Below are 25,690 nucleotides of genomic sequence, written 5' to 3' on the forward strand. Positions count from 1 at the left end.
AGCTACCATTAGCTTTGAAGGGGAGTCACTTCCACACTGCCACAGACCACAGCTGGTCCAAAATACGAAGTGTCAGGCTTGGGAAAGAGAAGGTGAGGGTGTTTGTAAGGACATGAAGCTTAAATGTTGTTGAAAAAATCAGTACTTTAATTATTATTATTTGTCCATTTGAAGATTATCAGAGGGGTAGCCGTGTTAGTCTGGATCTGTAAAAAGCGACAAAGAGTCCTGTGGCACCTTATAGACTAACAGATGTATTGGAGCATAAGCTTTCGTGGGTGAATACCCACTTCGTCAGACGCAACCAACCATTTGAAAATTGTTACTTCTTTCCTTTCACAGAAGCTGAAGGAATTCCCATTAAATAAATTCTCATTCAGCTAGAAAAGCAGAAGCAAGTAAAAGAGCCAAGTAAATCATAGAAATTAGAGAGAGAAAAATCTTAACAACTCATCTAGAGCATCCCCGGCCAATAAAGGTCTGTTCCCTATAGTATATTACCTAGTGATTTAGCCATTGAAAAGTGCATCTGAAATACAGTAAAAGAACCATGAAAACTAAAGGGTCAATGGTGGGGAAGAAGCATTATGCATCAGAATCCTCTCCAGGGAAAAGAGAGAGACAGACAAAATGAACCATACACAGAGGTAATCATTCCATTTATCTCTGGAAATTATTAGTGATGGAAAAGAACCATCAGAGAAAAGCTCACTGATTCTTTTTCTTTAATGGGCTAGCATCCTTATACTATGTATGGTAAAAATGGGTTTTTCTCTTAACCTCTGAAAAGGTTCCATTCTTTGTGTTTGTTTCTTAATATTTATTGGGAACTAGTCTCTTAATACTGATAGTTTATATATGTTTTGCATAATATTTTAATCCAGTATCTGTCTATTGGTCTTTGTTTTTTCTAAAGCATCTGTCACCATGGTATCTAACTGTAGGGCTAATTAGCTATAGGATGTTTAGATATAGACTAAGCTGGGGTCCATGTGAGCACCAGTGTTCCTACTGAGAACAACACTCAAAGGTTACAATTTATGGTATTCTGCAGTTATTCTAATTAAATCTGGTTTGTGTTTAAATCTACTTAAAGAAGGAGGCTTCTAGAAGCCAGCAGGAGACTGTTTGGATTTATCTCTAATTCCTTGGAATGATTTTGCTGTGTTTAAATAAAAGGTAAACATTTATTGAGGTAATCACCCAAGATAGTTGTGCTCCTGTGGGACAGTGCAGAACACAAAACCCAGAACGAGCACATGAAAGCTGTGGACAAAACATTCTCAGTCAAGGGGATCTGGCTATGGAACAAACTTCCAGGGGAGATTAAGAGAAACCAGCATTTAACTGTCTTTGAGAAACCCTGCAAAACCCTTCCTTTTAGAAAGTGACACACCAGTCTATCAAAAGAACACACTAAAATTAAAATAAAGTAATAAAAAACCTGTAATGTAAAAAATAACCCTAACCTAATGACCCTGAAAAATACCCCAAGCAAAGATTTTAACTCTAAAAAGGGAGACGTGTTAGAGACTACATAAAGTCCATTAGGGACTTTGCTATTGATTGTATATTGATTGTGGAAGATGCTCAGATACTATGGTGATGGGTGGCAGTATAAAATCATAGATATATCCAAGTGGGTGCTTTGTGATTTTTCAGTATTCAGTAGTTACCACTAATGATGGGGAATACACTGTAATTCAGAAAGGATATTATTACAATTATGTAACTGCTTTATGTGCCCTAGGGTAAGCAGAATTTCTATGTCCGGTGAATGAAGCTCAAAGGAATGCGTAAACAGATGACTTCTGATTCATGTTTCATCATACGTTGCAGAACTTCTTGGTAATCACTGCATCCCACAAACTTATATAAAACAGCCTTAGGGAGTACATCTTTCTTTTGTCCCTGCTTTTACGTGCATTATTTCATCTGCTGTTCTGTTTCCTTTGCAATAAGGAGTATAATTAGGGCTGTCAAGCGATTAAAAAATTTAATCGCGATTAATCGCACTGTTAAACAATAATAGAATACCATTTATTTAAATATTTTGGATGTTTTCTACATTTTCAAATATATTGATTTCAATTACAACACAGAATACAAAGTGTACAGTGCTCACTTTCTATTTATTTTTATTACAAATATTTGCACTGTAAAAAAACAAAAGAAATAGTATTTTTCAATTCACCTAACACAAGTACTGTAGTGCAATCTCTTTATAATGAAAGTTGACCTTACAAATGTAGAATTATGTACAAAAAATAACTGCATTCAAAAATAAAACAATGTAAAACTTTAGAACCTACAAGTCCACTCAGTCCTACTTCAGTCAATCACTCAGACAAACAAGTTTGGTTACAATTTACAGGACATAATGCTGCCCATTTCTTGTTTACAATGTCACCTGAAAGTGAGAACAGGCATTTGCATGGCACTGCTGTAGCCAGCATCACAAGATATTTATGTGCCAGATGTGCTAAAGATTCATATGTCCCTTCATGCTTCAATCACCATTCCAGAAGACATGCGTCCATACTAATGCCGAGTTCTGCTCAGTAACGATCCAAACCAGAGCGGACTGATGCATGTTCATTTTCATCATCTGAGTTAGATGCCACCAGCAGAAGGTTGATTTTCCTTTTTGGTGGTTCGGGTTCTGTAGTTTCCGCATCAGAGTGTTGCTCTTTTAAGACATCTGAAAGCATTCTCCACTCCTCATCCCTCTCAGATTTTGGAAGGCATTTCAGATTCTTAAACCTTGGGCCGAGTACTGTATCTATCCTTAGAAATCTCACATTGGTATCTTCTTTGTGTTTCGTCAAATCTGCTGTGAAAGTGTTCTTAAAACGAACATGTGCTGGGTCATCATCCGAGACTGCTATTACATGAAATATATGGCAGAATGTGGGTAAAACAGAACAGGAGACATACAATTCTCCCCTGAGGAGTTCAGTCACAAATTTAATTAACGAATTTTATTTTTTAATGAGCATCATCAACATGGAAGCATGTCCTCTGGAATGGGAGCCAAAGCATGAAGGGACATATGAACGTTTAGCATATCTGGCACGTAAATACCTTGCAACGCCAGCTACAAAAGTGACTTGCAAACACCTGTTCTGACTTTCAGATGACATTGTAAATAAGAAGCAGTCAGCAGTATCTCCTGTAAATGCAAACAAATTTGTTTGTCTTAGCAATTGGCTGAACAAGAAGTAGGACTGAGTGCACTTGTAGGCTCTAAAGTTTTACATTGTTTTGTTTTTGAGTGCAGTTATGTAACAAAAAATAATCTACATTTGTAAAAAGCAACAAAAGCTTATGCTCCAATACGTCCATTAGTCTATAAGGTGCCACAGGACTCTTTGTCGCTTTTTACAGATTCAGACTAACATGGCTACCCCTCTGCTACATTTGTAAATTACACTTTCACAATAAAGAGATTGCACTACAGTACTTGTGTGAGGTGAATTGAAAAATACTATAGTTTGCATATAATTTTTACAGTGCAAATATTTGTAATAAAAATAATATAAAGTGAGCACTGTACACTTTGTATTCTGTTTTGTAATAGAAATCAATATATTTGATAATGTAGAAAAAGATCCAAAAATATTTAATACATTTCTATTCGTATTCTATTGTTTAACAGTGCAATTAATCGTGATTAATTTTTTTAATTGCTGTTAATTTTTTTAATTAATCATGTGAGTTAACTGTGATTAATCGACAACCCTAAATATAATCAAAATACTATGAAAACAAATACTTAATCTCAAATTTAGTTTTCTGCACACACACAAAAAGACCCTCTACCACCATTCGCTGATTATTTGTGAAGCCAAATAGCTCCAGAGTGTGCACCACCAGTTTTTTGTACTTAGCTTGAGTCCATGTTGAAATCTTGCAAGATTTGGTGCATATGTGGTGTTACAGACATGCCCACGGTGTCCTAGAGGGTGGGAAGGGAGCCAAACTAAGCACTGCATACCTTGATACAGTTACATAGAATCATAGAAGTGTAGGATTGAAAGGGACCTTGAGAGGTCATCTAGTCCAGTCCCCTGCACTCAAGGCAGGACTATGTAATAACTAGACCAAATGTATGCAGGTAACACAGCCTTATTAATTGGACTTTTGTGGTATATAAAATCTCTCATACATCAATGGAAGAAGAGACCCTATAGTTTCTTCTTCCACTGGTGTGTACTAGACTTTATGCAGCCATGTTTCCAGACAGAATCTCATGATGGCTTTGCATTGGGCAGTTTATGGCCCAGATAAAACTTGTTTTTGTAAACCATATCTGAAGCTGTTTTGGTCTCTTGCCATATACCTCCAAAAAACAAGCCAAGACTTCAGATTTACAATACTGTCCAAATAATAAAAGCGAGAGTTAAGGAAAACCACAGGTTGCATGGACAAATGTAATGCAATGATTTGAACTACTGCAACTCACCTGAAGGGAACTGTGTCCCAGTGAATGTGATGCAGTCTGCCTTAGCAAACCCTTAACAAACATTAGCTAGCTAATTCTCAAAACAACTGTGTGAGGTAGGTAAGATAAAGCATTAGGGTGACCAGATGTCCCAATTTTATAGGGACAGTCATGCTTTTTGGGTCTTTTTCTTATATAGGCTCCTATTACCCCCCACCCCCTGTCCCAATTTTTCACATTTGTTGTCTGCTCATCCTATAAAGCATCTGTGGAATCGCTTCATTTACCACTGTAACGTAGCCAGTAGCTACCCTTTGGCTGGAATGCAGTAACTATAACAGTTTGACAGGAAATGCATAAGAATACTTTTCAAATTAAAACGTAGGGAGTAAGAATGGAACCATATGAGTTGGAGTTTGGCCAGGACACTATGGCCAGTACCTGCATTGGTCCTTTAACAGGAGAAGAGAGGAAACATGGAATCAGAAGGCTCCATGGCAGTAGCACGGCCACTCTTTAGAATGCTGGGCTCCAGAAGCCCCGTTTGAGGAGGTTGATGGATGGGAGAAGAGAGTGGCAGAAATCTTGGCTAATGGGGCTCTGAGGAGGGAAAGGTTCGGAGCTGAGGAATTTGAGGATGATTCTTGTTTCCTCTCTCTCTCCCCAGACCCTGATAGGAAGGGAAGAGAATGAAACAGAAAGCACAAGTACAGAAGTCAGTCTAGGACGGTGCTCCTGAACAGCTTTCCTGCAGCATCCTCATGCCTGCCTCCAGAAGCTCTGGCACTCTACACCCAATCCTGGATGTAACCCCCCACAGATAGATCATAGCCAGCTCTGGAATAACTATTATGTGCCAAGATGCTTCTATATAGCATTTGCAGTCAGCGTTAGCACAAGATCTGATGACTTAGCAAGCTGCTCTGGGAGGAGACAAATGCAGTTTTCCAAGCCATGCCCAACATGTGAACTTGAAACTGAAACTTGGAGGCAACATAGGACACATTTACACTAGATATTTCTAATTAATACAAGGCACTTAACACAATTGTAAAGGCTAGTCTACTCTGGACACTCCCCACACCTTTGCTTCAGGGCCACAAAAGTTTGTAGTTTACTCTAAGCTGATACCCAGGTGATTGGCACCTGGATCTGGCTGGATCATGTGTTTTGTCTCAGTTTCATTTGTCAGAGTTTAAAGTATACCCACAGTACCAGATTGAGTCCAAAGCTTGCTTTCCTCCATCCTCTGTCTGCAAACTCTGTCTCTGTCGCCCTTCCTGCAGCCCACATTGACCTGAAGCGGCGAACCGCAGCCAGTGGGAGCCACAATTGGCTGAACCTGCGGATGCGGCAGGTAAACAAACCGGCCTGGCCTGCCAGGGGCTTTCCCTGAACAAGCAGCGGACCGGCTTTGAGAAGCACTGATCTAGACCATCCCTAACAGGTAATTGTCTAACTCCAATGATGGGGATTCCACAATCTGCCTGGGAAATTTGATCCCGTGCTTAACTACCCTGGCAGGACATTTTTCATAATATCTAACTTAAATCTCGCTTGATGCAATTTAAGCCCATTACTTCTTGTCCTGTCCTCAGTGGTTAAGGAGAACAATTTATCACCCTCCTCTTTATACTGTTACAGGCATTTTACATGCCTGAAGACTGTTATCATGTCCCCCCTACCCATTTTCTCTCCTCCAGACTAAACAAACCCAATTTTTTCAATCTTTCCTCATAGGTCGTGTTTTCTAGACCTTTAATCATTTTTGTTGCTCTCCTCTGGACTTTCTCCAATTTGTACACATCTTTCCCAAAGTGTGCTGCTCAGAACTGGACACAGTACTCCAGTTGAGGCCTTAGTGCTGAATAGAGTGGAAGAATTACTTCTTGTGATTTGCTTACAACACTCTTGCTAATACATCCCAGAATGATCATATTACATTGTTGACTCCTATTTAGTTTGTGATCATCTATAACCCCCAGATCCTTTTCTGCAATACTTCTTCCTAGGCAGTCATTTCCGATTTTGTATTTGTGCAATGATTATTCCTTCTCAAGTATAGTACTTCACATTTTTCCTTATTGAATTTCATCCTATTTATTTCAGACTATTTCTCTAGTTTGTCAAGATCATTTTGAATTCTAATCCTGTCCTCCAAAGTGCTTGCAATCTCTCCCAGCTTCCTATCATCTGCAAATTTTATCAGTGTACATTCTGTGCCATTATCCAAATCATTTATGATGATATTGAACAGAATGAGACCCAGGACTGATCCTGCGGGACCCCACTCAATAGCTTGATTATGATCCATTGATAACTACTTTTTGAGTTTGCTTTTCCAACCAGTTGTGCACCCACCTTATGGTAGGTGTATCTAGGCTATATTAATCAGATCTAGTAAGATTCTGTGTAATGGACCATATAAGCAGTTATATCTTAGAAAAAAATGCTGCACTGATAGTTTTGATACACTCCTTTTTGAAAGCTGAGCATTACCAGTAGAAGTTGGTTCACTCCCTGACACTCTCTAACTGGATAAATTTCTTGGATGCAGAGGTGCTGCCTATAAGCAAAACAAAAACAGTGGTGTCAAAAACATCAAATTTATTTTTCTTCCATTGAGAGATATGCAAATCAAAGTGCACATGTTGAGCAGTTTCTTATCAATCATGATATTTTTTAATCCCATGGAGTACTTTGAGGGTGCATTTTCTCCAAATATATTTTTTCCCCATTTTGGGGAATGAAATCCAGTGTGTTGTCAACTATTACATTTCTCATGATCTTTTGTGTTTTTCCTAAAGCTCCAGCTCCTGGAGTCACATGATTAGGTCAAACTCTCAGCTTCCCTTTTTTTTTTAAAGGTAAGTTTGTAGCCCTTGTAGTTGCAGAACAATGCTTATAAACATGAACCCTAAAGGCTCAAAAACCAGAAGGCAAATAAAAAGAATGGACAATTTAATACATCATGATTCCTAAGCCGATCACGATTTTTTAATCATGACTCGTGATTTTTGAATACTTGGGATTTGCAATGCTGAGTCCAGTTCTCTTGTCATGCAGATGTTTATGTGGCTGCACATTCATATTTTTCAGGGGAAAAAGTTAGAAATATTCTTTGTCACAATATAGGAAATTTAAAGGGCATGTGTAAGGCACAGAGAATATATATGAGTGTAGATGGAGGAGACTTTTTATTCCATAGGAGTGTTTGGCCCCAGAGGCCTTTGAATCAAGTTAGGCTACCCTGAGTCATGCACATTTTTTAATTTAGGGCATGTATTATGAGCTCTTGGAGCAGTAAGGTGTGTACCTTTGCCTGTCTAGTCTGTTGGAGATCTGATCAGATGGTGATTTGAGGTTTTGTGACCCGAGCAGATGTTTTGGGGCTTCTCAAGGACAACATAGGGAAAGAGCAGGAGCAGCAACTATAGGAGTGCAACTACTTTAATGGGGTTCTCAGTGACAAATTGACTGAAGCCAAGTCTCTTGCTGGCATATTGTCTGGGTTTCCTTTCCTACGTTGCCTTCCGGCTGTGATGTATTTCTGCGCTGGGGTGTGTTGGCGGGGGGGACACACACGTTAGAATCTTTCTGGCCTGTTCATGTTTGCGGGGTGGAAGGTTGTGGGTCTGTCTGGGGGGATCCCTGGTGGATGTAGGGGTGGGTGTGTTTTGTGGTTTAGGTTAGTTTTTTTTTATGAACACCACGTTTGGGGGGGAGGGGCGTTTACTTTTCCGTGGCGCCTCCCCGCCCCCGCTGCGTGTGTGTGTGTGTGTGCAGAGGGGGGGACCGGGGAGCGCCGCAGCCCCACACTCAGGGGGGGGCAGGAGGGGGCGGCCGGGGTCGGAGCCGCAGACCCGGAAGCGGTTGCGCCCCTGGCAGGGGGCGGTGCGCGGGCTCGGCGGCGGCGGCAGGAGGGGCTGAGCCCGGGGGCGGCGCCGCTGGCTGGTCCCGTCGCCGGCCGCGGGGCAGGGGAGCGGCGCGGCGCGGCCCGCGGGATGCACGGGGGCGGCGGGCGGGCGCGCTGGAGACGCCGCGGGGCATGGTGAGCCCGGAGCGCCCGCTCCCCGCGGGGACCCGGCCGGCGGCCGCCGCGCTGCTCCTGCTGCTGCTCCTGCTGCTGCAGCTGCGGGGCGCCGGGGCGCAGAAAGGTGCGTGTGAGCGCGGGAGTGACAAACCCCCCCTCCCCCTCCCCCTCCCCCCCCCGCTGGGGGGTGGGTTTGCCCGGGGGGGGGTGAGAGGCAGGGACACCCCCCCCCAGGAGTCCTCAGCGCCCGGAGCCGGGTGTTTACCCTCCGCCCCCGGGGTAACGGGTGAACCAGGGGCGGTGTCTTGTGAGCAGCCCGCAAATCCCCGGGGCATCTGGAGGGGTAACTGGCCAGGCGAGAGCTTGTGTCCGCTCCCCCCGGTGTTTGACGTGCTCGCCCTGTCCCAAGCCCCAGGGCTGCCCCCATCCCCGCTTCTGCAAATAAAGGGGGAAAGAGGTGTCCAGTGTCTGTACCCCCTGCTCTGGGGTCCTCATCGCTACTCGAGGGGGGGGTGTCTGGTGAGAGATTTGTCACCCCACACAGCCCTGTGTAGTGCGGATGGAGAAGAGGGGAAGCCTGGTGCTCCTTCTTCCTAATCTCAGGTTCCGTGAGAGTAGTGATCATCGCTATCCGAGGACATGTAGCACCCCCCACCCCCATTACCCATCAGTCACTGAGTTGTTCCCCCAAGATTAGCGAGGGAGGTGGGGAAATGCCTCCACACCTGTCCTAATGTGGGAGGAATTTGGCATTGGTTGTATCATTTTAACGTTGCTTCAGCCCAAAGTTGAGGTGGGAGGCTTTCACACAAGCTGGATGCATGTAGGAGGATGGTACATGAAAGTATAGGGAGATGCCTTCCAGGATTTGGGGAGCAGGAATCTGTTGGCTCCTATGTTTGCATCATATTGTTGTGTGTGATTTCCTGGTATGTTCTTTTTCTGAATTGCATGTTACTGTATTTCTGAGATGATTTCAAGAAACATTGGAAAATGCAAGTTCAGGAGCTGGTGGGTAAAAGGGCAATATTAATGTTGGGGTGGTATGCATATTTGAAATGTGGTTTCTGTGGGATCTTCAGTGTATTGACAACGACTTGCAGGTTTTTTTCTTTCCACAATGTGTGCAAACTGGGATCAGCTAGAAGGCAGGAGTTAAGAGTGGTTAATTTATAAAACCAGAGTTAGACGCTAGAGATATGTAACATAATGTGTACAAGGGCAAAAGGGACATCTTTGGCAGAATAGCCATAAAATGCACAATTCTTTTAGGAAAGTTGATGAGATGTCTCCTTTTTTCGTGAAATAACTCACTGCACACTTATGTGTGCTGAAATTTACAAGGCAACATTTGGTCTTTTGACAATGGTGAAAGAACCAGGAGTGTAAGATTAACTATTACTTTGATTTTATGCTAGAAAAAAATGGCTGAAGGGAATCATTACCATCTTAAAAATCTCCATTCTGTACCTAAGATTGTAAATAAGAGATTTGAGGAAAAATATTTTTCAGTTTGCTTTGCTTCTGACTGTACATTAGAAATAGTGATGCTGACTGTGCACAGTTTTCTCTGGTTTTGCGTGTCTTTCAGATGGTAACACAGGAGAAGAAAACATTTTTTTAATTGTAAACTACAGGGGGACTCAAAGACTGTAGTAGTGTTAATCTACATTTAACTCATTTTTGACCTGTATCAGAGGTTGCACAAACAGTAGTCCACAGAGCATAGTAACCACACAGTTCGGCCTTTCCACCTTGTTTCCAGCTAACCGCATGAAAAGAAATTAAAAATACGCTACTTCCCATGTAAAACTAACACTAGTAGAAAGCAATTGCCATAGTAGCCACAGGAATGCCACATTGTGAATGGGAAAGCTGTTGATCCACAAGACACACTCTTTAAGATGTCCATCCATGAAAACGTACACTAGCTTTCAAGTTGACGGTGTCCTTTGAAATCTCACATTTCTCCTGAATGAGGAGGGAAAGAGGTGAGAACTAGATTAAATGGCAAATTTTGTTTAAAAGGGGAGGTTGTTCTAAAGTTTTGTGGCCCCAGTGTTGCTGAATTCAGTGCTGTTCAATATGAGTGATTGTCAGGACGTTGTAGAAAAGTGAGATATGTGTTATGTTGTTTCTTTGCGAAAAATATTCTTCAGGTTTTTTGGGCAAAGATTAACATCAGTCTGTTTCCAGGGGTGGAGGGTGAAGAGCCTGTTTTATTAAAAGCTATAATAGTCCTATTTTGTTAAAGAGTCCCAGAGTAAGATAAAACACTTCCTCCCTATGTAATCCATGAAAAATTCTATGCAAAACACATGAGAAACGATTATATGCAAAACGCACAAAATGTTTAAAAGAACATTATTGAGATTGCAAAGACTAGCACAAAAAAGTCAGGAAATGCCTATGTAATCTTAATTCAGCCCCTTGTGCGTATGCATTATGATGCAGTCTTTAATTACATGCTCTTACTATTTTTTCAAAGGACTTGTGCCCCATTCATTGTTTAGAATGGACAGTGCTCACTTTATGAGAAACTGTTCACTATTTTTGTGTGTCCTTGTTCAGTATGTGGCCCTAGGTTTTCTAATCTGCACAAACTCTGCTCTGAAGATAGCATGATTAATTTCCTCAAGGGCTTTTCTATGGTGGTCATAACTATAATATCAAAGTGCTTGAAAAATATTATCTTCACAGCATCCCTGTGAGGTGAGTGGGTGCTATGATGGCCCAGAGGAGTAAGATTAAAAGTTTCCCCAATTTGAGATACTAGGATCTGATTTTTCAGAGTATTTAGTGTTATATAGCATTTTATACATTCAGAGCACAGCTTCCATTGACTTCATTTGCAGATGTGAATGCTTCTGCTAATCAGGCCCCAGGGTCTCAAGTCAGGCATGCATAACATGAAGAACACACAAACAGTGACCCACTGCCTTAACCATGAGACCATCCTTTCTGCCCCTGCAGTTCCTCTGCCTCATTCACTACACACCTTCTGACTCATTCAACAAAGAGGCAGGAGTCCTACAGACAACAGCCTTCTTCATTACACAGTCCTGATTCATCCCCAGTGCAGGTACATTCTGTGCACAAAATGAGACAGGGGTCCTGTAGAAAAAATAGTACGTGATCATGTTGTTAAAGACTATCATTATGCATATGCACAAGGGGGCTGATTTAAGGTTGCACAGGTTGCTCACTCAACTTTTGAGTGCTTGACTTTGCAAGCTTAGTAATGTTCTTTTAACATTTTTTGTACCTGTAATTTCCTAGGTTAAAAATAAAGCTAACCCTGAAAAAACAAATTCCATCATGTGCCATCATGTTGACACTCACGTCCTGAATCTTTAGATCCACTCATGGTCCTTTGCCGCTTGAGCGGATAGCAATAATAATTTGTCATCTTCTATGTGGAGACCAGCACTAGACCAGAATGAGACACTTTGCCATTGAGTTTCATGGATATTTGCTGACAGCAGAAGAATGGTGAGAATCAGGAATTTTTAGTTCCATTACAGCTGTGGAGAGAAGTGTGCTCTATTGGGTACAGACTCTTCTGCCATTCCCCCCCAAACTTGACTTTTTCTATACCTCCCCCATTCCATTCCTGTTTCCTCTCCCTCCCCCCCCAGTTCCAACCATTCTCCTCACCTAGTCAGTCTCACTCCTCAGGCTTTGCCTCCCCATTGCAGTCTCCTTGCCTAGCCAATCCCAGCCCCTTAGTCTGGACTCCCCATCGCAGTCTCAGTCTCCCGTTCCCTCCCTGAGCCCAGTCTCCACTACCCTCTGGCATTTTGTGGCTCCTCTGCCTATCTGTGCCTCTCCTTCTCCTCTGGTGCCCCCAACCCCACTGGCTCCCAGTCTCCCTTATCTAATCTTAGTGTCTTGTTTTCCCCGCTCGCACCCCCACCAGTTCCTTCTCCCAGTTCTTCGCATACACCTGGCCTCTCATCATGTCTATCTCCCCTTTCCCATACCTCGTTCCCTTTCCCACCCTAGCTTTCTTTACCTAGCTGTTCCCAGTTTCCTTCTTTTCCCCCGGGCCAACCTCTAGTCCCTGTCTTCCCATTCCTCCTGTCCTCCCCCTCCAGCTCCTAGGCCCAGTTTACTCCCCAAGATCTGGCTCTTGTCCTGTCTACAGTTGAATCAGGCAGCTTCCTCTTCCCTGCTGCCTGGACCCAGCAAGGGAGTCATTGGGAGCACGGGAGCACAGGAGACACAGGTTCCCCTGCTCTTGAGTTCTGATGCCTGGCTTTGGCTCTGCCCCCAGCAGTCCAAAGCTGGAGTTACAGGGAAAGTCCTTCTTCGGCCCAGGCTGGGGCATACCCATGGCAGATGGAATCTTCAAGGAATTTAGCTGTGACGCTCTGGCAAGTCTTGACTGACCATGTGAAAATTGGGATTTTTCAAAGACAGTAACTTATCCACCTTTGGGTGGATTTTCATGGGATGGCAAAAGGTACATTCTGGACAGAGAGGTCGCCCCTTGGCAAATTTCAAGTTGCTGCTCCAAAGTATGGAGCTGGTAGAACTTCTGAAAGGAAATGTCTCAATAATTGTTTAACATGAGCAAAACAACATATCATACCATCACAGACTATCAGGGTTGGAAGGGACCCCCGGGAGGTCATCTAGTCCAACCCCCTAGTCTCATTCTCAGAAATGGCAAAAAAGTTTTGGCTGAAGTTTTCCAAAAAAAATTCAGCCTGAGGCAAATACCCACAACAAAATATTTCAGCTTAAAGGGTTACCATTTGGTAAAGTTATAAGCAACTGAAAACAGAGTTTTATGGTGGGAAGTGCTGGGCAACCTTAATAATGGATTGTGCTGCCAGCCCCACCTATAATAATTTGAACAAGGTTTGATAGTTTCCCAGTGTGTTTTGCAATATAATCTTATTCGAAGAAACAAAAGGTAAAATATGCATGCCATCTTGTAATGTTTTTCATTCAACATGGAAGAATGTACACTATAGATTACCCACGTTTTAATCAGTATGACAGCAGTTATAAAATACTCAAGAGCATAATAACCTCATTCCACAAATAAGAAATCTTACCAATTGCTAGAAAGCTCTTGTGTGTTCTTGGCTGTGTTTGAGCTCTGCTCTCACTTAACAGTTTCTTCCATATTCTCAGTAACAATCAAAAATTAACATACCATTTTTTGCGTCTTACGGACATTCTGGTCTGCTATCATACATTTGTAAAACAGTCTGCTGTTTGACATGTTATAAACATAATAGCGATAGATAATGAGGAATTAGTGAGCAATCCAACACACAGTTTCTCAAACTACTTTGTAGCGAGGACCATATTTTAATACAGATTGTCTCTTGGATCACCACTTATTCTATTCACAGTTGTGCAGACCAACTCCCTTTGCTCTTGTGATTATATAACATCCTTGGGGCAATGATAGCAGTTGCTTACATGGAAAAGTAATATTGGGAAAGTATTTAATGTATTTTTTAGCTGCTTTTAATGCCGTTTAGCAGCTGGAAATGAGAGAGAGCGCCAGCATCACGTAATCAGCCAGCTCTCCGTGGACCTCATCTTGGGAACTTCTGCCCTTAACAGATGTTCAGCTATTGTCTTGTACTCAGTGTGGCCTATTCATCAGTTAAACCTAAGTTATTTTGGCTGTCCGGTAACAAAACAACCAAGTGAGAAAAGGACGATGCTTACTTTTTTTCAACATAGAAATTCAGAAGTGTTTCAGTAGCTTGGAATTTATTTAGATTGTTAGGGTAAGGGCCTTCTCTGCTTTTTATTAATAAAGCAACTCGTACAGTTTGGCTGATGTGTAATGGAGGTATCTGTAGTGTCTCCATATTTAAGGTTGTGTTGTAATTTACACTTAAAGCAGGAATAAACTCCCATTGGTTTTTTTAATTTGAATTTAGACTCCAAATTTGATACAAAAATGGTTGAGGATAATTGAATTTTCTTTCTATTTTTTTTCAATAAAATCTTTAACTCTTGGAGATGAAACATCTTAAAATGTACCTCTTTGAAATTTAGCTCCCCTTCCCCCCCTTAATGTTTTCTTCTAAATTACCATAACCACCAAAAATGCCAAACTTCAAAAATACGTATTTGGATATAAGCTATTTTGAAATTTCAAAATCAAACACATGAAGAATTATTTCCCTTTACTACTTATAACCAGGGTGTGAAAAATCCACTTATTTAAATATTCATGAGGAGTCTGAATCTTCCCAGGATGCGTGTCATTGACTTCAGAATGGTCTAATCTTGTATTTAAAAGAAAAAATAAGTTTCTAGCCCCTATCGTTGAAAAGATGACCATCCAAATTTGAGCACTTAAGTTAAAAGCAATGCAGCAATGTCATCCCAAGCCTGCAGAGAGACAGCTCAACTGACGCCACTGGTGTTGTGTTACAGAGGAGCTCCTGTGGCGGCTGCTGCTGCTGTTAATCAGCCAGTGTGAGTGGGCTGGCTGCCACTGGGGGATACCCTCAAGCTTCCTGGAGAAGGAGGCAGTAGAGGAGTACTTCCCCTTGGAGTAGAGTAATGTATGTGTCCAGTGTAGATTGATTTAAATAATGTAGCAGGAAACCTTGAATTAAATAGTCAGATTTTTAATCTTCTTTTGCATTTGTACTACTTTGTTTTTATAAAGAAAGATTGTTTCTTGTTGTTTGGTAAACATTACAAAATGTTGATTTGCAACTAAAGATAGCCTTTCTACTAAATTTGGTACTACTTTTTGCTGACAAGGGGGATACATTATACCTATACATTTAAACACTTAGCTTCGCATACGTTTATTCAAATTCTTAATTTTTCATTGTTGTTATGTTAAAAAGTAGAGAATGATGCATTTCTTATTTACTAGACCATAAATGTTTTAGTTGTAATTTGTGTGAAGTGGAATTTGGATAAAAATTTTAATTCAATAAAAAATGTGCAAAAACAGCATTTTAAAATTTATTATTAGCTAAAGAAAACTACCTTACATGTGCTAGATAAATAAGGTTGATCAAAACATGTTTTGTATTTAAAACTAACTGATTTATTAAAGTATTATCAGTAGTCAGCGAATTAAAACTGGTTGTTTCTGCTCACCACATCCTTCAAGATTTCAGAATTAGTAGATCTCATCCTCTCACACCCAGTTTTTATTCATATCATGAAAGAGGGAAACAAACTTTCCTGCTTTTTCAATTTCCAATTGGTTTCTCAAGTTTGAATGAACTAGGCATTGGACTGAACTAGCTGAATAAACTCAAATGAAGAAAATAACCTGTCTGCATCTGCAGAAGAGGCTACTGTTGTCAAAAGCTGGTTTAGCATTTTAGTAAACTCTGGCTCCAGGTGCTTAACCAGCGACTTCCACTAGTTCAGTGGTTTGACTTCTTTAAAACTGGTTAGCAAATGTACTACTTAATATTAATTATTTGATTTAAATTATTTTAATATATGATAGTAAGTTTAAGCCTTAACATAAATTGTGGGCATTTCAAATTTAATTATCATTTTTTAAAAATAAACCTGTATTCAATTGAAATAAAGTCTGTTTTTTTAAAACAAAATTTAAATAATTTATTTGTATCCACTCTGTAGGGTTCCCAACAAGCCAGGTAGCAGACTGTGTGTGGCTACTTACTGCGGCTACCCAGTAGAGATCTACTAGGGTGACAGAAAGGACTTCTATAGAGCCTTTTGCTTGGGTGAGTGGCAGTGGCAAGGGGCCACACCCATGCAAGAACCCTCTGCTAAGGTGGAAAGCAGGGCCCTTGCTGTTGCTAGTCATCAGGTTGGTTGGGGCTTCACTGCTCCTCACACCATTGCTTTTCCCTGCTTGGACTAGGATCTGGTCCAGGAGGAAAACCTTCATCTTCTATTATACCAACAAAGGACTCTGTGTTTGGACAGAATACAATTTATTGAGGGGAGCAGGGGCTTGTCCAGTATTAATCTGTTTGTCGGTATGTGTGGTGTTGGGGAGCATAGATTCTTTTTGTGGGTAGGAGGACAACACTAATTTATTTGATGTTTATGTGGTGCCTCTGGCAATAATTAGGAGTACAAACTTCAGCTGTCAGGAGAGACTGCTCTTTGGGCCCAAGATTTTGGGGATATCTAATCAGGATGGAGTATAGCTCAGATATTCGGCTTGGCAAGTAGCCTTATCCTTGTTCTTGGAGATATTGAGTGAATTTTTCAAGTCCTGGTCATAACCTAATGCAGTTCTCCCAAGTTTAACTGACAGAGCTGCTGATATCCATCAGCTAATTCTGTTTTGACTCTGCCTGTCTTACTCACTACCTGTGTCTCGGACATACTCTGGTGAGACATGCTGGATAGCAGGGTTATGGGATGAGGGGGAGGGATGGAGCTTTGAGGAAATGGAGTAATAGTGTGGTTAGCAAGGGTGTGCAAGAGTCCAGAGGAGGAACAAGTTTGTATTTGGAGGCTATGGTAGAAGGGACTATGGAAGAGGATCCCAGTTCTCCTTTTGTGGGTTAATGGCACTTGAAGGGCTCCCCTGGTACTTCTGGTCTGTCTCTGGCATGCTGAAGCAGCAGCTCTATGGGAGCGCTTTACCCACTGATGCTGGAAATTTCAGAAGAGGTACCTTTTAAGAGCAGGAATTATTATTGGGTAGTTTTCCTTTTCCAGTTAGTGGTAGCCCTATTGGAGATATCTGAGGTGGTGGATAGAAAATGTGTGTGTTCTATAGGCCCCTTTTCTCTAGGAGATCCCTCTTCCAAGTAGTGATCCAACCCAGCCCTTCTCATCTTTTGAGGCCAGATGAGATCAGGCCTCACTAGCTTAGCACAGTCCTCTTTAAAATATTCATCAACCACTACTTCATTTACAACTTCTTGAGATTCTACTAATTAATCCCAGGATGCATTTTACACTCAATATAAATGATATAGCAAATGTATACTTTACATCCACAACTCAAAATGTTAAATCAAACTGTTGAGTTGTGCTCAAATGAAATAAGTGAAAACATTCTTAATTTTTTTTGGTCACTGTTGCCGTATATCACCTAAGTCATTTGACCTTCTTTGAAAACATAATTTCCCTCCAGTCTGTTAGTGGCATTGCCTGGGCTGACTTTTGCAGCCTTCTTTATACTAATAACATGAATCAGCATTTCCCAGATTTTGAAAGCTGAGTCATCCCTTTTGGGAAAATGAAAATAATCACCCATCCTTTGCAACCCCACCATGTGCCCTACACTTGGAATAATGCTTGTGTAGATCTTTGTAATAGGATTACTACTCATTTGTTATGAGTTTTAAGCATGAAATAACTAACAATGATGACATTTAAAGTATCATTGGCATCTGTGATAGCATCCACCAATATCAATGTGGGCTGGTCAGGGAAGGTGCATGACGCTTGCATCTTTAAGAACACAGGACTGCTCAGAAAGCTACAAACAGGGACTTTATTTCTCATTGGTGATGTAGAAATGCCAATTGAGATCCTGGGGGACCCAGCCTACCTCTTGCTCCCCTGGCTCATGAAGCTGTAGACTCGCCAACTTGACAGCACCAAGGAGCGATTCAGCTACTGACTTGGCTGGTGCAGAATGACAATTGAATGCACTTTTGTTAGATTAAAGGGACACTGGTATTGTTTACGTACAAGATTGGATCTCAGTGAGAAAAATGTCCCAATAGTTATAGCTCCCTGCTGTGTTCTGCATAATATCTGTGAAGTGAAAGGGGAGAAGTTTCTGCCAGGGCGGAGGTGGAACGTCTGTCTGCTGAGTTTGAACAGCTAGACACCAGGGCTATTAAACGAATTCAATGCGAAGGTCTGAGTACTTTGAAAGAGCGTTTTAACAGTGAGCCACAGTAACATGTTGTGGTGTACTGTGCTGTACTTGGCCTCGCTGTTTTGCTGCTTGTTAGGAACTGGTGGTGCTTGGTGAACATCTATGAATATAACACTGTCAGTGCACCTATTAATTTTGTCTGTCACTGATCCTGCGAGTTGTCATATTGTACAGTAACAAGTAATTGGTTGCTTTCAGAAATGGTTGGCATTCTGTAGCATATGGCGCGAGCTAATAAAGATGAATTATATTTCAAGTATTATAATTTTATTCTGTAACAAAATCAGTGAAAAGAAAAATCTGTACAGTTTTAAAGCAAATGCATCAAAAACTTCATAAATCCCATTCTTTTAATTTATTAAGGGGAAAGAACATTCATGTCCATTTTAGCTATATGTACACCAGGCATGGCTTTCACAGGTCAGTGCATGTGAAGCTGTGGTTGTCCTTAATGACCCCTGCGGTGAAGTGGTAGGGGGAGTGCAGTGGTCCCTGATACCACATGGAATGTGGTGTGAAGAGGTGTAGGGAGGTGCTGCAGTGGAGTTCTCCATAGACTGCAAAGACAGGCAAGCCTGGGATTGTTGAACCTGTAGGTCCACAAGAGTCTGCAGCATTTTTTTGCTGCTGGAGAAGCCCCATTATGTCCTGGTGCATCACCCTCTCCTTTTCCTGCTGGAACTTCTTGGCCTTTCTCCTTTCCACTCTTTCCTTCTCCAGGCTGTCTGCAGTGTTCACCCTCCAGACCCTGTGCTTATGGTTTGATGCAGCACTGGCTTGCAGGATTTCATTGAACATGTCATCCCAAGTCCTCTTCTTTCTCTTCCTTTTCTGACTCAGACATTCAGTGGATGTGGCGCAAGAACCCCTTAAGGCAGCAATGGCAGATAAAACACACACAGATACTATTGTCAGTATATACACAATGGAAAGCGAAAGTTAAGATTCATAGTTCCCTTCCCTTCCTCCCCTAAAGTTTTAAATGACCTGCTCATTGACACGTCTGCTTCGGAGTGCTTGTGCATAGCGCCACTAAGCACCAGCCAGGGTGAGTGTGACCTGCCAGGTATGAGAGTAATGCAGAGGGAATTGTGTGGTTGCATGAAACTATGAGTATAGGGCAATGGTACTGAATATTGGCACAATTTTCCACAGGAGGTGGTGATTTTAGCTCATATCTCACTCCTGAGGGTAACAAAGGCAGAGAGAGTGGCATGGGAAAGTGTCCGACTTCAGAGGAAGTTATAAGTCTGACATCCCTAGAAACCTTCAGGAGAGGATTGTGGAGTACCTCCATGAAAGTTTCTTCAAGATCTCTGAGGAGGATTCAGGTGCCATCCCTGTGTAACATAAGAGAGGCCGTACCGGGTCAGACCAAAGGTCCATCTAGCCCAGTATCTGTCTACCGACAGTGGCCAATGCCAGGTGCCCCTGAGGGAGTGAACCTAACAGGCAATGATCAAGTGATCTCTCTCCTGCCATCCATCTCCATCTCCATCCATGTACAGTTTACGTGTACATAAACTGCTCCGTGTGACCCCTTTGCCTAACTCTACGGGACAATGAAAAGCAGATAACAACTCTACCTCTCTTTGTTCTACTGCTACGTCTTTCAGTATGAGTAAACTAATGAAAAGTCAGTAGCTGTGTTCTGTTAAGTCGGAGGTGACAGAACAGTAATGGGAAATAAATTCTCCCCACGCGTTGCCTCTGCTGTGAACCACCTCTGGAAAAACTACCCCATACTGATCTGAGGTTCCTTCCCCTGCATCAGGCTTGTCTGTACTTGGTTGCTGGGACTGACTGGACTGTGGTAGAGTCTCAGATATGTTCTGGCTGACTTCATAGCTGGACCCCTAGTCACGTGTCCCTTGTCGTCCCCATGTATTTGGAGACATATTTGCCTCAGTTGAAAGGAATGAGAAGCTGACACAGCATCTTTGCTGCATTTAAACAGCAGAAGAATTCTGTGCAGAGCATCTTATCAGAGCAAAAGGGATTATGGTAGCCCATCAAAGTAGAGGGTTGCATATTCAGAGTTAAAATGAGCAGCTTGAAATTCCTTTCTTTGCTTAGATTCATCTAAGGACTCTGGTGCTGCCATCATTCCAATCAGTTAAGAGAGAGTTAATTTTTCATATTCTTCCTTGAATTCCCATTATTTGCTTTCAGAATATAGTACTTTATGCACACAAAATCTCGTCAAGAAGCCTAACAGTTAAATTCTCTCTCCTAACATACACTATATGTATTTAAAATGCATATCAAAATATGAATGTGAATTTTTAGATTTTGCATCCTGTGCACTTTGCAGACAATAATCAAAGTGTCTATAGATCTGGTTTCATGATGTTCCCTTCTCCATGTTAGGAATGGGAAGAGGATTTTCTTGTGTGAAGTTTCAGATTTTTAAATGGATTTTGATAGCAGTTCACTTTGTTCGCCAAAAAAGGTCTCGGAAGAAAATTAGAGTAGGTTAACTGTGTAATGGAGATCTCTAAATTACAGATTGCTTCCACGGGTGGTCTTTAGTTAAATACCCTGTTCCACATGAGTACACTCCTCTAATTTGCTGGGACTTAGCAGGCTTTTTATATTTTGTGTTGGGCCCCATGCACCATGTGGTGGTTATGGTTTTACAATTACTTTGTATTGATTTCACAAATTTCTTTGAGAAGTTGAAAAGTTTAATTGTGTTGCAGATTACTTGTTCAGTCACTTGGCCTGTGCACATTTTCTGGATGATCTTTTCAAATGTCAGAGATGCCACTTATTAAAGACAATAAAACTTGTCAGCTCATTCAAGAAAAATGTGTTATGTGGACTGTACGTTAAGATTCCCTGTCTGAACTCTAGTAATCCAATGTAATGTCCTTGTGTCCAGCTCACCAGAAGCTCGATCCTATGATAATTGAGTTTGATAATGACCTTCAGATCAATAAAACAGATGTCATTGTAGATATGTGCCTGGAATGCAAAGAACATTTGCAGTGAGTGTTTCCTCTTTCTTGAAGAAGTGTCTGATGGCTGTAGAACTTTTCCCCTTGATCAAAGATGTCTGTCCGTCTGCAAATGATCAACAATGTTATATAACTTAGAAACAATGACACACTTTTTATGCAGGTGAGGTTCAACTACTCTCAGAACTGATCAAGCAAAACGATTCCCTTGTTTCGCAAATCTCAGTGGAAGCAAATACAGATAATCTAACTAGTTCCCGAATGATAATGCTGACCTTGGCAAACTGTGCATTGGGTACTAGACATGCAGCAGTAATCTGTAAATTCTTCAGGCATAAAAATCTGACATTCCCATATTGCTAGACCAAATGAGACACCTAACAAAAAGACAGATATAAAATATGTGACCAGTGTGAGCCACCAGAGAAATTTGACTTTGACACAATGATCCTAGTTTGGGCTGCACGTGCCAGGTGGCATAATTTAGACCTTCCAAGAATGCCTTGAAGATTTCCTACTATTTCTACTCTTGTCTAGAGTCTGTAAAGCAACGAAGGCCTGGTCTACACGGGTTAGAGTGGTATAGCTTAAAAAAATAAAAAATTCCCACCCCCTAACCAACATAATTATACTGGTACAAGCCCTTAGGTGGACTCAGTTATACTGGTATGAAGGTGACTTATACTGATATAGTTATTCCAATTCCCATGTGGCAATATTTGTACAGGTATAAAGCACCTTCATATCAGTATAACTGCATCCACACTAGCAGCATTGTAGTGCTTTATACCAGGATAGTTAAAGTAGTACAACTTAGTAGAGTATGCAAGGCCTGAGAATGGTTTTGGTTCACTTAATTTTCAGAGACTCTGAAGCAAAATGTAGACTTAAATTCATAATCCTATATTCCCAGCAGGTCCTCTACCAGTAAATAGGAAGAGGTTACTTCAGGTCAGTGTGAAACAAGGCTGAACTTTCCATGCTTTGACAGAGTAAAACTGCTAAAACATTTTAACCTGCATTTTTTAAAAAGGTTGTGTTTAAAAAATGCATGTTAACATGTTTTAACTGATATATTTTAAAGGTCAACCTAATAATTTTGGCCTCCCTGTTCAAAGTCGGTGCTGGGTGTTTGGGTAATTATGGTGACATCGTATCTATGTATTATTTTGAATATATAAATAACTAAGCAATCACTAGTCCACATGACAGAACAGGAAAAATGCAGGTAGGAAGTATAGAGAATTAGCTGAATTGTTCATTACCTTAATTAGAATACAACCTGAAATCAGCTGCCATTATGCTGAAAATTATTTTTTTTTATGCCCAGGGTTTTGAAATGTTAACTATAGGTCTGAAATATGATCAATATGGATTGGCTAAAGAGCTAGGTATTTATTATAGTTATTTTAATCCACTGAGTTTCATGCTTTTGAACAATATACATTTTGTCTTCACTTCTCAGCAGAAAACCAGGAAATCTGATGACTTTGCTCATTACTAGCAAAGGAATTGGAATATTTTTTTCTTGAGTTTCAAAAATATTCTGAACAGTAAGGATTTTGACAATTAAGGGCTGTCTTTAGTCTATTTGCTATAAAGTTTCTTAATAGTAAATCTTGCATTCACACAGTCTTACTTTTATTGAGATCCTGAAAAATCCTTTTACAAACAAACGATATACAAAGTATACATACTGACTACTTAAGCCACCTCCATGGTAAAATGAGGCAACTGTTTACTAGTATACAGCAATGCCTATAAGGGTAGTAAATGAAAAAGACTTTATCAAGCGGGAATTTAGTTAGAGACAACATAATTACTGACCCATTACCAAAATGGAAACAACAGTGTTTATGGTATATAATGTCAACTAATGATGCAACAAACAATTTTCAAACAAAATGCTAAAAATAAGATAAAGCAAAGCATTGTCAAATGAGTGCTTTTATTACAGAACCTGTGACTACACTGAAATCAGTTTTGAACATGATCTCTTTTTTCCAAAAGAGAATATACGCTATTGTTTTAAGACTACTAGCAGAGGCGACTTATAACTCCTTTCTGTTTGGAATGCTAATCTGTATACTAGCTCCCCCAGCAGCTGGGATTTTAAAACATACACTTATCTTGCCTTTTTGATGTCCTTGGGAGTGCAAAGAAAACAGTTTTTTAAAATGAAGGGTCTCTGCGGGTTTAAGTCACCAAATATTATTAGTTTTTTGCGGTCTTTTCAGTGCAGTCAACTTGCTGCTACAGTCGTTCTAGCAAAAGGCACTGTCTGTTTTAGAAGGAATCTTTTTTTCATTTGTGTAGTCATTACATAGTCCTTAGACTTTTTAGCATGGATTGTTTTTTAACCATAGGACACAGAGTAGAAGGTTAGTATATAAAACAGTGGCATACCGTGAAAGCTGATACCTGTTGTATCAAAAAGCTCTCTCCAAGAGTAACGTTGATTGTTATGGAGTGCTAGAATGTGGTACCTGATCATACTTTCTAATAATGATGATGTCTTCTGTTAAGAAAAAAGTGAGGGGTTAAATGAATCTTTGGATGAGGAATATAGTGTGTGGGGTGGGGGGGAAGAGTACTTTTAAACAGAATGTTGAATTGGATTTGTGCCTGCACCCCTACTGTTCTTATTTGAATGTGTAAAATAAAGGCTAATACTTGTACTTTGAGTGTGATCTTGTGAGCTGCTGAACACTTCCAAAGGGCCCCTCTGGAAGTGCTCTACGTCTCACAGGGTCATGCTCTACAAGAGTAGTGCAAACCCTAACACAGTAATTTAATACAGCTGACTTCAGTGGGTTGGCTCCTTTGCTTCAAGTGCTAACACCGATATTCCAGTTCGCAGGAGCTGGTTTTATTCCAAATGTTACAATTTAGCTGGATTGAAGTCTTACAGTCAGAACTCCTTCCTTCCATCTTGGGAACAATGTTCATTGAGTCCTTATTGCTACTTATGTAGCACTCTCATGTTCAAAGCAGTTTACAAATGCTAATTGTATCAAATTGACTGCCGTTCATATTCTGCTATTGACTAAATATTCTTAGGCTTATTAGTTAGTTTGCCCTTGTTATGGATGTTATGCGAATACATTTGATTTATGCTTGTAAATTTACAGTCACATTTGATTTTCTATTCACAGATTCATAGATCTTCCTTATCATGGTATTATTATTTATTTATTATGTAGTAAGTGATAGTATTTTTTCACATTTATACAGTGGTGGTGCTTCAGAGGCCCCCTAGGCACTACGGAAACATAGGAATTGCAGTCCTTGCCCTAAAGAGCCAGTAGGATTAATACAAATATATTTTACTTGCCACCAAATACAGTCACCATCTTAAAATTAAACAGTTTATGATCACACGTCTCTTCAGCTATTTCCAGGGGTTTGTTTTGCTCTCCACTCCCCCAAAAGATCATGTTGCGCTTCTGCGCCTATTGCCAAAATGCTAAGAATTCAGAATCAGCAATTAAACTGATGTCTTCCTATTTAAGATCACAATTACAATAGGGCTGGATTTCCTCTCCCCTTTTTGTTAAAATCATTTTTGTGTGTGTATCCATACACCTGAAGAAACACCTATCCCACTGTTTGTGCTATGTGTTTTAAAAAATAAATAAATAAAACCATCACAGAGTAATCTTACCTATTGGGGAAAGTTGTTGCAGCTCCCCAGTCAGATGTGCTCAGGAATTTAGCCACTGGGTAAAGTTCAGTGGGTCATACTATATTATGACATACTATTTTGTCATAATTATAGTTTCACCATTGCCTATTTTGCTTCTGAGCCTTATCACAATGTAGTTAGTAAAACTTTCCTTCCAAAAATCTGTCATTCCTAAAGACCAGGTTGACTACTAATGACCCTTTAAAGGCACATGCTATATGAATCATTTACTTGTGATAAAACTTTTCTTTTTTTAAGGTGATGGTTGTGGACACACTGTTCTGGGCCCGGAAAGTGGAACTCTTACTTCAATAAACTACCCACAGACGTATCCCAACAGCACGGTGTGTGAGTGGGAGATTCGTGTAAAATCCGGACAGAGAGTGCAGCTCAAATTTGGTGATTTTGATATTGAAGATTCAGATGCTTGCCATTTTAATTACTTGCGAGTTTACAATGGAATTGGACCCACCAGGACAGAGATAGGTAGGAGCTTTTATGTCCCTTTGTTTTTTAATGTTTGAATGCTGTTGTGTGGGGTAGAACTTGAAAAATATTCATTCCCTACTATTTGTTTGCTTTCAGAAATACTTCTTAGTAAACTGTACTGACCATGAACTAATGTGTATTTAATATAATACACACAATAATTCTTCCCAAAATGCCAGAGGATTGTTACAATTACATTGAGTTCTAAGCAGGCTGGGACCTTGTCTACCTGTGTGTATGTGTGCAG

The 25,690-nt window shown here is 40.7% G+C and overlaps 1 protein-coding gene and 1 long non-coding RNA gene across 5 annotated transcripts in view; one reads left to right on the forward strand and one right to left on the reverse strand.

The window, feature by feature from the left end:
- Positions 1-8,470: 8,470 nt before the first annotated feature.
- DCBLD2 (discoidin, CUB and LCCL domain containing 2) overlaps positions 8,471-25,690 on the forward strand; it is a 62,491-nt gene continuing 45,271 nt past the window's right edge. For all 3 annotated transcript variants that reach the window (XM_045001727.1, XM_045001728.1, XM_045001731.1), the window contains exons 1-2: positions 8,471-8,601; positions 25,213-25,440. In XM_045001727.1, the coding sequence (XP_044857662.1) occupies positions 8,493-8,601; positions 25,213-25,440 (337 nt within the window). In that variant the 5' untranslated portion in view covers positions 8,471-8,492. The remainder of the gene's footprint in view (positions 8,602-25,212; positions 25,441-25,690) is intronic.
- On the reverse strand, positions 18,680-24,985 carry LOC123361672. Of its 2 annotated transcripts, XR_006576186.1 has the most exons (4): positions 24,934-24,983; positions 23,676-23,787; positions 21,199-21,375; positions 18,680-19,177 (listed from the first exon to the last, which is right to left on the reverse strand). It is a non-coding gene; the product is annotated as an uncharacterized LOC123361672 (long non-coding RNA). The 2 variants fall into 2 exon arrangements; XR_006576187.1 differs by lacking the exon at positions 23,676-23,787 and having other exon boundaries at positions 24,934-24,985.

Source organism: Mauremys mutica, chromosome 1, assembly GCF_020497125.1.
Source record: "Mauremys mutica isolate MM-2020 ecotype Southern chromosome 1, ASM2049712v1, whole genome shotgun sequence".
Taxonomy (NCBI): Eukaryota; Metazoa; Chordata; order Testudines; family Geoemydidae; genus Mauremys; species Mauremys mutica.